Below are 12,710 nucleotides of genomic sequence, written 5' to 3'. Positions count from 1 at the left end.
ATCAGCCGTGTTTGTTACTGGATGGCCGACATGCCTGCAGCATTTTGCCAAGTGAATAGAAACAATAAGGTGAGGTAGATTTGGGTTGATTTCTGCTGTCACGGGTAAAACGTCATATTGACACGATGCCGACAGCAAGGGAACACGGTGGTGTGGTAGAGCGGAAGTGGTACCAAAGGAAAATCCTTTCAGTAAAACTAAACATGACGGTTGATTTCAGTATAATATTTTTCCCCTAGAGGTTTTCTAAGACCCTTTTGAAATTAAAGCGTTCTCCAATTCCTTACATTTAATTTGACATCAAATCTGATGAACTCTGCGGCAGAGCTTACTGAGCCTTTTACATGGAAATGTCCTCATACAAATTCACCCGTGGTCAATTGGTTACAAAGCATTTTCCTAAGTAAAGAATTTCAACAAGGCCTCGTAGTTTTCTCAAGTACACACTGATCAAGGACATATATTGAGTGGCTGTGTTACCAAGCAGACATTATCACAGAACAGCTTGATGCAAGCCCAGAGACATCCTCTACTTATCAAAACTCTGACTGCATTCCTCAAGTGGAACTCCTTCGCCCAGCATCAGTTAGAGCATTGCAATTCTTCAACAGAAACCAAATCAGACTGAATATTGAGAAAGAAGGCATTTTGACCCAATAATGATCTGCAAGCTGACGGGGCGACAACAACAACATAATAGATTCCTCAACCACTTGGATACATGAGATAATGAGTGCTTCGGATTAATCAGGATTTTGCAGGTGTTAGCATCTCAGGACCATAGACCTGCCTGTACCCTGCCAGTGGAGAGGGTCCATCTCATGGGTACTATCCCAGTCTCTTAACTCAAATGGACCCAGAACATGAATTGAACATCTGACAAATTACTCAGGACTTCAGTTCCAGGTTGACCAAGTTGTGGGCCCACTATGCCGGAATTACAGATACGATGTTCAACCAACTGAGCTGCAGACAGAACTTGTTTTTGCAGAGTCTGCAAACAAACAGATGCCTCTGGATTTCAGAGAATCAAAGAAAAGCACGGCTGACGTGGACACCCATTCCTTAAAGGGACTCAGAAAATGTCCAACAGGTGTCACGGACGTGATTCAGTCCGACAGACATGTTAGCCAATTAGCACACATCACACGTGCATGTGACTGTGGTCCAAAATGAATTCATTCCAATTAGGTCTTTGTTGTCAATGGCTGCGTTTGGTCACAGACAGGTGAGCTCCATCTTTGCTCCTCCACATTCACTGGCCTGCAGGACTGTGAACATCTCAGAAGTCACATTCATAATCTCATCTCCAAAATGTAAGGCCACATTTCCCAAGTGTTGAAATAACTCAATTACAATATATTGAACCTGTTGTGTTCTGTTTTTGGCTTCATTTGGAAAGTAATCTAAGACAAAGTATCATCAGGAAAGTGTAACCCAAATGTAGAGACCAGCATACTTTACATGGTTTTAGAGTCTGGATTTCTGGTTTATATTTACAAACCCTACTGCAAAGCAAAACAAACATCATATAGTTCCCACTGATTGGGAGGGAACTTCTACTTCATCAGTTGTGTTCAGCTAACTGTCATGTCAACAGACAGTCACCAGCCACAAAAAAAAGTCAGTAACATAATACCTGGACATTGAAAGTTCACTTCCCACTGGGCCAAAGGACAGAACACCAGAACAGTAAATTTAAATATAATCCTATACAACATTCTGTCTAGTTTCATCAGCGACATGTTTCAGACTGATTATCCATGGAGTAACCATGGTAACAGGCAGATGTTTAGGCAACATAAGAGAACCAAAACACTGTATGACGTGAAGAGAGGGGATCAGGGCTACTGTAACACTGGAATATGCTACAATAAGCAGAGAAATATACGGAGGCAGGCGTCAGCATACTGTACCTGGTCTCTCTCATGTGGAAGAAGAGTGACACATGGAAGAGCCACTGGGGAAGAACCCAGACCCCTCTGACCCCTCCCGTCTGGTCCACACCCACCCTGATTCAACCTGTAGCGCGGGCCGTTTTTGGACAGTCGCCCATTGTTGACCGCCCTTTTCGCGGCCAGCCGTAACCTCTGCTGGAACCCCGGGTTGTCCAGAACATGCGAGAGATCATCCTGGTTCCTCAAATACCTCTCGATGTTCCTCAAAGAAGAGCCATCGGTATCATCCAGACCCTCAATTGCCCTCCTCAGGATTTTATTCCAATCAACGTGACGGAGGTCACCTGGATTCCAAATAGATCCTGTAGATCCTTTCAACGATGGCACAGAGGGGTTTGCACTTAAAGGTTTTACTGATAACGTTGTTGCCGATGAAGACGTCGATGACGAAGATATTCCTCTTCCAGGGTGCTCGGGGTCTTTGTACGACGCACTCCCCTTATTGGTCACTTTGAGAATGGAACCATCATGAACGCCCAGCTCCAACTGCTCCAGAACGGTCCGCTTGTCCAAGCCACGCAACGTGGCCACCGCATGACAGATCCGTTCCTCTGAAGGCCTCTGCTTTTGCCTTTTGATCTTCTGTATTGCTTCTAGAATCCACTGCGTATACAGAGGGTTGGCAAGTTTTACCATGGTTAAACAATGAGATTCAGGAGAAAGAGATCCATAGAGATTTCCCCTTGAAGTTGGAAAACATTTGGTACATCCAACACATCAGGAGAAGCTCGAACCGTAATGTTCCACCTCAGCGTCAATCTCTCTCCAAAGTAAATCCTCCAACGCGGTGGATCTCATGTAACCACGCGAAATAGTCGGTGAAAACGGTTGGTAAATTCCTTAGACCTGGAACACGATTCGTCCAGACGCTGTCGCACAATTCCTTCAAGATCCAAAAGACACCTAGAACACAGAAATAAATAATAATAGCGTGAAACAAGACCAAAAGCTGCTAAATAATTCTCCACAATCTAACAATCAATAACTGAGCCAACATTTCCCTATTAGTTTCGCCCAGTTGGCCTAACACCCAATTAGATGTGTACACAGGGTGCCCAATTCTAATAATTGGTCTTCCGAACAATCACATTAGATCTTTTCTTCACACATCAGATCTTTTTCAGAGCTGATCTGATTGGTCAAGACCAATTACAGAAAGGAAAAAAAACAAGATCAGAGTTGGCCTGCCTCTCTAAAAGCACACCACTTCATCCACTGAGCCATGACCAATATTGAGAGGATTTTTTTCAACATACCTCGTTTCACACTGAAAACGTCAACACAACAACAGAAGATGGTCAACAAAACTCAAGAGAAACGGACGGATTATAAGTCTAGCAATTAAGAAAGATCAAAGATGTAGACACTCCATGGAGGTTAAGGATAGGCTAAATGTTACTTAATCCGTAGCAGGAGTCTGATACGATAATCCGCTGACTGGCCTAACCCCATGCAATAGTTCGTGATAACCATTATATATTAAATTTGACATGACACACTGGCTGTATCCTAACAAGGAGGAGACAAAATGTAACATGCTAGTATGCCATCTATGTTATCAGAATTAGTTATGATATAATCTTATTTTTTAACCGATATTTAATTGTTTCCTGCAACATCACCAGCTGCCTAAGCTAGCTAGACAACTCTGTGGCAAAGTTAATGTTTTCATCCATCAAACTGTTTTTCTAATCATCTGTACAATGTACTGCAGCGCAAGAAGGGCAATTGAGTTTGACTTCTTGGACGCGAGTTTGACAGCTTGGATGCGTAAGGAGAGGAAAAAAGGATTAGTTAATTTTAGCAGTCGGGGCTACTTGAATGTCAGCTGCACACCGTCAATTCATATTGTGGCGCTTTGACAGCTGTCGAGGGATCGTTACCGGAAATCTATGACCACAATTTAATGTTCAAACTATCATGAGACGCGAACGAGCGATAAAAAACATGTAACAAACCTTGACTTGTATCAGATGAGTTGTAGGAAATAACATTGATGCCCTGCATTACTGATGTGACCTAAACAGTCGCCATTTTGTTACAATGTTGTAGTTTACATAAATCCGACATGACGCTGATTACAATCCAATGGAGTCTCATTAAACCTTACCTACACTAATGTGCCCTCCCTAGCAACTTTAATATTGGCTGTAAAGACCAGATCCGATTTCTGATTTGATAAAGTACATGTCAATCAGTTTATATGAGCTCAGTTAAGAAGGGATTGCGTTGGCTGCTTGATCTGTCACTACACTCAATTGACCCGCCTCTTAAGGTGTCTTCTCGTATCGAGTACCAATGTTTTATTTACACAGCGCACTTATCGTCGTTTGATAAAAGTCAGTGCACTAAAGGGACAATTTAGTATAAAGTGTTCATCTGAATTAGATTATTATACATTAACGTAAGTTATTGCTGTTTTTTGGTGGAATTTATTTAGATTATATCCAATGTCAAACGCTAGCCCACCTTTACTACGAGTCCTACTTGAAACATTGGTTACACTTTAAAATAATTATGGATAATTTTTTATACATTAATTGTTTTTGTTAAATCCATAATTTATTAGCAAAAACGGAGTGAATACGTGACTGCTAATTCAAAGCAGCACGCTTTAAAATTGTAACACGGTGGCTATTACTGTGCTAATGTTGTGCATGCTACGCCGACACTTCGTTCCCCACCATAAGAAACTGCTGTTCTCTTTTATTTCCAACTCTTGTGGAAACCTACCAGCCTATTCACGCAAGCACCGATAATAAACTGTTTTCACTAACTCGTGTACCAAATGAGTAGGCCTAGAGCACACACACACACACACACACACTATAATCCTTCAGAATTTCCTATCCATCAAGCGATAGAATTTCTCTACATAGCACGAGCGCCTGCCAGCAACCAGCGATCAACATTCTAGGCTACCGTGTAAATCATGACAACACTTATTATCAAGATAATCTTGCCCTGTATTTCCAACCGGAAAATGAACACAAGGGGGGAAAATTCCACATACAAACTGAGTCGTTGACCCGGGTAATCGGAGAGTAGCACCATCTTCACTGTTCTTCAATAATAAATGTATCGCTACAGTTTTGTGATCCGTCCATTTCTCTCCCACTCGCGGGTCCATTCTCGTTTACACATTAGTCGGTGATATAGGCTACAGCCGCTTTGAAATGTAGCCTACATCGTTTAAAAAAATGCGCCGATGCTGGTCAAGGAGGCTAAACAAATTACTCCTAAGCAAGTTTCATGCAAGGATGAATGTAACCAGTGAGGGGAAAAAAGGTATCGGCTAGCTACCGTAAATATAGTTACCTCTTCAAGTTTTTTCTCGGATACAGTCTTCTTCATTATCACGATGACAGAAACCAAACGATGATCGGCTTAAAAACACTTACGGCGGCACATCCATTGGGGGTTTCCTTGTATTTTTAATCTCTAAACGATTCGCTGAAGGCTCGCGCTGAGACAGAGAGGACCTGATAACTACTAATTGAAAGGTTAATCTACATAGCAGCCTGTGACAAAGTGGTACCTCCCTCCCCCTTCTTGTTCAGTGTAGACATCCCTACTTCACTCAGTGTGGTGGAGCTGACCGTCGCCCGTGTAGTAGTTGCGCTTCTAACAATGATCATAGGCAAATGTATAATGTCACTTTTACTTTTCACATTAAAATACCTTGGGATGTCATGGGAACATGTAAAAACACGATACCGATGCCCATATGCACGTGCACGTAGGTAATATGCGGCGAGTGCAATATTAAAATCTGTAGCCATACCGACGTTGGTAGTGAATGCCATCTTCGAATAACTTTCTAGAAACTGCAGCTTATTTGTCATACACCTTTTGGAATCAGGCAACTATCTATTGTTCATGTTTCCAGAGGTATTGTCGGATTGGCCCAATCCTGTTATAATGAAGACGTCAAGTCCTTGATCATGACATAAAATCGTTACATTATGAATAATGATACCTTCAAACACAATATTGATTCTGTATCTCAGGAACAACATAATACCGAACTGCATTTTAATGTATGACAGGAAGAGAACCCCATTAATGGATCAGGTGTAATCTATCAAAATGGACACCAGTTCAAATGAACAGTATCATTCGCATTATGGAAAATGTCCATCAACAACGTCGAGATGTTACAGCCAATACCTGCACTGTAAATTGTCATTAAATCCAATCCATCATTGTACATTTATGTAACAGACTGTCACAGCAGTAACACAACACGCGTAACCTGAGTAGGACACGTGGGGACAGGACATGGTGACATCCTCTTCTGTCATCCTCCATAAAGAGGGACAGGGGATACAATGAGACACCAATGACACCCCTATATCCTACGTGGTGAATTACATTTAATCAGGATGTATAGGACGGTCAAAATAGTGCACTAATAAATAGGAAATAGATGGAGAAAAGAAGTCAGTGGAGGGAATGATTTATGTGTTGGTGTGGTGAACCGGTATGAAAAACTATTATGTGAAAGCTAAATACTATAATGGATAGCCTGTGTCCTGCAGGTTATCGTTAACATAATAAGTACATTTTGATCTGTTACATTTCGTTTTGCTAAATCGAATCTATTGTGGAAAAACTTAGATGTAATCTCAGTTGATAATGGTAATCAAATAAAAATGGTATTACATAATAAAGACACATGATTGTACTGAACCTGAGTGACAAAATAAAATAAAAATCAGTTTACAGTGTCAATACTAGAAATAATAGCCTAGAAATCAGACTAGAAATAATATCTGCCATAAACAATAATCAATGGTCATTTCACAGGAAATTTTAATTAGATTGACATAAGAAGCAGAATGACAGTGTTGTTCAAATTATAAATATATAACTAGGATGACACGTCATCAAGACAAAAGCAGAGAGGATAATTTGCCTTTGTGTGTGAGTGTTAATCTGCCTACGCATACTCGTGTGCCTCTGTCAGTGTGTGTATCTGTGTATCTTTGATTGTGTCTCTGTGATTGTGGATCTGTGTATGTGTCTGTGTGTGTCTCTGTTTGTATGTAGATATAATCCATGTCACCCTGGACCCCAGCAAGCCAGGCGCCAGGTCTCGACTCCCAGAGCCACACACTGCTGTCTCCTGAGCACTGGTCCGGCAGTCTCATTTGCATCCGAGCGTACGTCCCAAACAGAACCCCTGGTGTACTACTTTCGACTGGAGTGGCTGAGCCCTTCATGGCAGCGCTCTATATAGAGAACAGGGTGTCATTTGGGACTCAAGCGGAGCATGTGCCATCCGCAGTCTGCCCATCCCCCAGCCCCTCTCTCTTTCTCTCAGTCCTCGCCAACCGCCCTCCTGGTCCTGTTCGGGAACACTGCTGCCCATCTGCGGGGCAAAACACCGCTCTGCTCTTTCCGTGTCCCCAGACAGCCCCCTTTTCCCTTCAGAGTGCCCTTGTTTTGACCGGAGTCCTATGCAAGTCACGCACCACTTTAGATCAGAGCTCGACTGTAAGGGCCCTTGTCAAGGAAGTGCACGGCAGAGGTCGCCATTTGTGGCACAATCGCGAGGAGCCGTGATTCAGCAATGACAATGAGGAATGCTTAGCTGCTGCGAAAAGGAAAACTAGCATCCACAGTATTATACCTTCAGCATTTTTTTTTTTCAGAAACGGTGAAAGGACGAAGCGAAGTACAACAGCGGTTCCACACACCACAACTTGTCCATCCGATGGTTAGCCTCACTCGGGTTCATTCACGACCCCTGCACCATCTTTGAATGTGTGAAGCGCGAAAGGAGAGTGAACCTGAGTCCAAAAAGGCCCCCTATTCCCTTCATGGTACACTACTTCTGACCAGGGCCTGTCTGTCAATGTGTGTGGGTCCTGGCGTAAATAGTGCACTAAATAGGGGATATGGCGCGATTTGTCACCCGTACTTTATGTTTGTGTTTTGCCATCTGTCATATTGAGAAGCAAATGAACCAGCTGCTGTGCAGTCTGATCTCGGCCAATAAGAAACGTGGTCCTTTTCAAAGCGCATCTGTGTGAAACCTTAAAAACACTGATGAAAAAAAAGTGTCTCAAAGTTGTTAATAACATTTTGGCTGGAGCGCGTTTTCACCTAGATGCCCCTGATTAGCATAAATGCATAAACTCAGCCTCATTAAATGGATCCACTGCCTTTTTCATAAGAGGTGCTTGAATGGGATTCCGCTTCATATTTAACGAGGCCAGAAATTAAAGGAAAAATATGATATGCAAACAGGTTGTGCTGTTTTATCATTTCAACCCAACAGGTTAACGAATGGTACACTACATAATGTCAGTTTGTGTGTGTGTGTGTGTGGGGGGGGGGGTGTGGGGGGTGGTGTTGGGGTGTGTGTGGGGGGTGTCAGTGTGTGTGTCTATTATATATAGCTGGTAGACCACAGGTTAAATTCCTCAGTATTTTGACCAGAACCTCTATTTCTTTTTTTTGTTTGGGTGGGGGGATGACTAACAGAAGATAAATGGGGCTGACAAAATAGGCTTTAGTCAAAAGGAGTGGACAATACATAGGGAATAGTGTGCCATTGGTACTAACAACTAATACTTCTTAAGACCCATTATCCATTTCTTGCGTGTGGCCCTCCCCCGTGCCTGGAGGTTTGTAGGGACGGAGAGGGGCCTCTCCCAGGGCGTGTGGCCCTCCCCCGTGCCTGGAGGTTTGTAGGGACGGAGAGGGGCCTCTCCCAGGGCGTGTGGCCCTCCCCCGTGCCTGGAGGTTTGTAGGGACGGAGAGGGGCCTCTCCCAGGGCGTGTGGCCCTCCCCCGTGCCTGGAGGTTTGTAGGGACGGAGAGGGGCCTCTCCCAGGGCGTGTGGCCCTCCCCCGTGCCTGGAGGTTTGTAGGGACGGAGAGGGGCCTCTCCCAGGGCGTGTGGCCCTCCCCCGTGCCTGGAGGTTTGTAGGGACGGAGAGGTAGCTCTCCCAGGGCGTGTGGCCCTCCCCCGTGCCAGGAGGTTTTTTAGGCACGGAGAGGGGCCTCTCCCTGGGGCGTGAGGCCCTCCCCCGTGCCAGGAGGATTGGTGGGGGGGGGGCACAATCCAGGGTTGTCTTTAGTCTCCAACACCCGGCGGCAGCACAGCTGGGTTGTGAGGGGATCAGGCTAATTTTCAGGCCCCTCTAATGATCCCCGTGAAGACCAACCACTAATCCCCCAGCGGACAGAAACCACCTGCAGCCACTGCCAACCCAGGCAGCAATGACACCCTATTCCCTAGTTAGTTCACTCCTTTTACCCAGGGCCTGTAGGGAAAATATCGGCTCTGGTCGCACGGAGGGCACGTTGTAGAGAAATGGGAGCCATTTGGGACATATTAGAGACCTTGAAGCTCTTAGAGCGTCCAGTTAGAGCCCCTCAGACGGTGGGGCAGCATTCCCACAGACATCCTGACTGGAGTTTTTTCTCTTTCTGCACTAATTGGTCTTTTGACCGATCACATTAGATTTTTTTCAGCGCTGTTCTAACTAGTGAAAAGACTAATTAGTGTAAAACTATATTTAAAACGAACAGGCTGTGCATTGACTGCAGCCATAGGCCTGGGCCTGGAAGCCTGTTTGTTAATAGTTGAGGTTAAGCCATTTTCCATCATGTTGTCCAGTAACTCAGTAACGGTGAACATCTTTCGCAGCCAGGAGGACGTGTAAAACGATTAGGTTGCTGCAATCCCAACCACCTTTAATCATCCATCAAATTTCTTTGGTTTAGCGTTAAGGAGCAGCTTATCGAAACCTCTATGAATTTGTTATTGTACTCAGTCAATTCAAGATGACAAGGCATTGGATGTGCAGCATGAAGACATTGACAGTCTCAGACCACCCACGGCTGGTGTTTTAATGAACAACTGTGTGCGTCATGGCAACAGTTTTATTATTGTCATACAGAAACATTGAGGAAAATAATAATGAAATCAAACTCTACACTTCAGAGAGTCAACCATTATTTATAATAGGACCCTGAGTTTTGCTAGACCAAATCTTGACCTGACCAGGAAAAACTCCTGGTCCTAATTGTCAGACATTGCAACGGTTGAATAGCAGAGCACATATTTTGACGCATGTCCCTTAGATACACACAGTCAAAACAGTTAAATGAAAGTGAAATTAAATGTAGTCGTTTTAAAAAAGACAGATGGTAAATGGAAAGCTTACGGAAAAAAAAATCAACTAAAGGAAATGCAATCACTGACAATCGATAATGTAGTCAAGTTACGACACACAGTACAATGCCGATGGCCTGTTGTGTCCACAGACGTGTCATAAACTTGTAGCAACCTTTGAGGCATTCAGATTCAATACACACAGCTTATTGGCCCAGGCGCTGTAAGGAAATAGACGTGGAAATGACAGCGCAGTGCTGGGGGGATGATGGCACATTAACGGAAGTTTGGTTTCTCTGGAAAGGTACATCCTGCCCGTCTAATGATGACATTGGCTGCATAGTGGCCCGCACGAATGCACTCCTCCAATGGCCTCTCTTGGACCAGCTCCGACAGGAAGCCTGGGAGGAGAGAGGGTCAAAGGGCACGGGTCAGTGGAAGAGCGAATCGGAGGACATGTTGTATCACAGTGCCACAATAGACTCTGTGCACCAGCGTAGTGAGGAACTTCCGCTTTTGTCTAGAAGTCGGTATTGCAGTTTCCGGTTTACTTACTAATACTCATCCGCATTAGTAAACACCTAAACTCACAACAAGATGAGTGATGCTGTTGTATTGAGAAAAAAAAAGAAATATAATGTATGTGACTCATTAAGTTTCAAGGTACAAGTGGGGCATCATTTTAATCAGGAGAATGTCCTCTTTTTCATAAAATATGGCTTGAGCCATTCAATGACTTCAAACGCTAGACTAGAAATAGTCAGATCTTTTATATACTTCCACATAACGCAGGTTTAAGCGCAATTAATACCATATAGGACCAGATGTTTACTTCCTATGCCAGTTGTTATTTTTCAGTTTCGTTGTGAAATGAGGTTACAGTAGTAAAATAAAAGAGACCTGTTTTGGTGCTTTTTTGAGGCTATGGAAGTTTAAGCTTTATTCAGGTTAGAAGAGGCTGAACGAAGGTTCTTTTCAATTCACTTGCTATGGGGACGCGCTAGCGTTCCAGCTCAGCCAGCGGTCCAGCTCAGCCAGCGTTCTTTTGCCGTTTTTGAGGCTAGGGTGAATTTTTATGCGTTCTATTGTCCTGCCTAATACTACACTAAAAAGGAACACATCGCTAACTAGCTTAGCCGATAGCCGGCCGGCACACCACAGTAAACTGCTTACCCTCGTAGTTGTGCAGATAACTCGATACGTAGAGTTTGAATCCCTTGTTCCGCTTGCTTGTTGGAGCAGGGGACCAGGCATCAACAATTCGATGGACATCACTAATGCTTATTTTAGGCAGGTCTTGGAGACATCTACTAAAAACTGAAATTTTGGGTGACGCGGGTGATCGCCTTAAGTAAACCGGAAAATGATATGCCAACATCTGGCTAAAGCGGAAGTTCGTCCATACGCTTGTGCACAGAGCCTATTGATGGAGAATGGAAAATCAGTTACCCGCTGGACAAGATCAGACACTAAACCTGGAGAATTATAACTGGTTCACTGGGGCAGAAAAAAGGGAGGATAAAGATTTGTCTACTGTACCGCCCACAAAGGCGTCTCCCGCTCCATTTGTGTCTACGATGTCGTTCTGGTCAATGTCCAGAACGGGGAACATGGTCACCTTCTCACCTGGGAAATGAAGACAGAGGTCATTAGTCACGTTGTTTAGTTTATTATTACAACCTGTAAGACCTTGGATCAAGACCCTAAGAATACCTAGTCTGCTTCTGAGGCGCGTGAGGCTACACACACTGTCAGTCGGTCAATTCAAAACAGAAGACATCCTCAGGTTTAAAGCCACAAGGTCTTTTGGTTGAGATCAATATTCAGTAAAACTGCACATTGGTCTACGCTTTCAGAAAAGCATCATGTCAAGATGGATATGTTGTATGCAAAGAAAGAAGAGCAAAAATGTTTCACTTACATAACTCACAGAATCTCTTGAAATTAAAACCATTAAAAGTGCAGTATTTTATCTTCAGTGGGCTGTATTGCTTCAATTATCAGTAGCACATGTACTTCAAAAGAAGCTAAGTCAAAAGAAGGAAACTGCCAGGCAAAAAAAAATGATATACCAGATGACAGTCTTGAGGTGTAGAATGACATTAAACCAAGAACTTATGTCAGTGCAATCTAAACCACACATAAGATCTTCAAACAAACCAAGATGTGCTTCCCAAATGTCACCCTATTTCTTATTTAGTGCACACTTTTTAACCAGAGCCCAGAGACATTTCGGACGCACACTATTTCCTAGTGCCGACACAAGCCTTCAGACAGGTGTGAGATACAAAAGAATGACTTAAGCGATTGTTATTGGGAAAGATCGACGAGGGAATTCAGAATTTCACTTTGCAATCGTTACACAGCCATCAACAATTCAAATGACCACAGTTGCTTTATATATTGCACACTTGAAAAGACAAGTAAACTACTAAAAACAAACTGAATGTAATAACCTAGGGCATTACGCCCGGGCCCATTGCTGGGGCCCAGTTAAGACTCACAGTCGATAACATCCTTCCAACAGTCTTTTTTAAAGGTATTTCTGAGGTAGATTTTTGGCATTCATGCTTTTTATTGGATGGAGGAGACAGTGGGGAAGAGTGTAAATGCACAGAAACAG

General features: G+C 43.6%; 2 protein-coding genes across 10 annotated transcripts in view; both read right to left on the bottom strand.

Annotated features, from left to right (window-relative positions):
• Positions 1-5,589, bottom strand: part of kat6b (K(lysine) acetyltransferase 6B) — a 33,381-nt gene extending 27,792 nt beyond the window's left edge. For 2 of the 7 annotated variants that reach the window (XM_010902972.5, XM_010902973.5), the window contains exons 1-2: positions 5,277-5,587; positions 1,917-2,861 (exon numbers count right to left, since the gene is read on the bottom strand). In XM_010902972.5, coding sequence (XP_010901274.2) covers positions 1,917-2,594 — 678 coding nt within the window. In that variant the 5' untranslated portion in view covers positions 2,595-2,861; positions 5,277-5,587. Of the gene's footprint in view, positions 1-1,916; positions 2,862-3,916; positions 4,157-4,971; positions 5,168-5,276 lie in introns of those variants that run through there. The other 5 variants (XM_010902974.5, XM_010902969.5, XM_010902975.5 and 2 more) reach the window with 5 other exon arrangements.
• Positions 5,590-9,796: 4,207 nt separating this feature from the next.
• adkb (adenosine kinase b) overlaps positions 9,797-12,710 on the bottom strand; it is a 164,985-nt gene continuing 162,071 nt past the window's right edge. For all 3 annotated transcript variants that reach the window (XM_020047526.3, XM_020047524.3, XM_020047525.3), the window contains 2 exons: positions 11,627-11,713; positions 9,797-10,488 (listed from right to left, as the gene is read on the bottom strand). In XM_020047526.3, the coding sequence (XP_019903085.1) occupies positions 10,364-10,488; positions 11,627-11,713 (212 nt within the window). In that variant the 3' untranslated portion in view covers positions 9,797-10,363. The remainder of the gene's footprint in view (positions 10,489-11,626; positions 11,714-12,710) is intronic.

This window comes from Esox lucius, chromosome 6, assembly GCF_011004845.1.
Source record: "Esox lucius isolate fEsoLuc1 chromosome 6, fEsoLuc1.pri, whole genome shotgun sequence".
Taxonomy (NCBI): Eukaryota; Metazoa; Chordata; class Actinopteri; order Esociformes; family Esocidae; genus Esox; species Esox lucius.
This window is presented reverse-complemented; position numbering and strand designations above follow the sequence as displayed.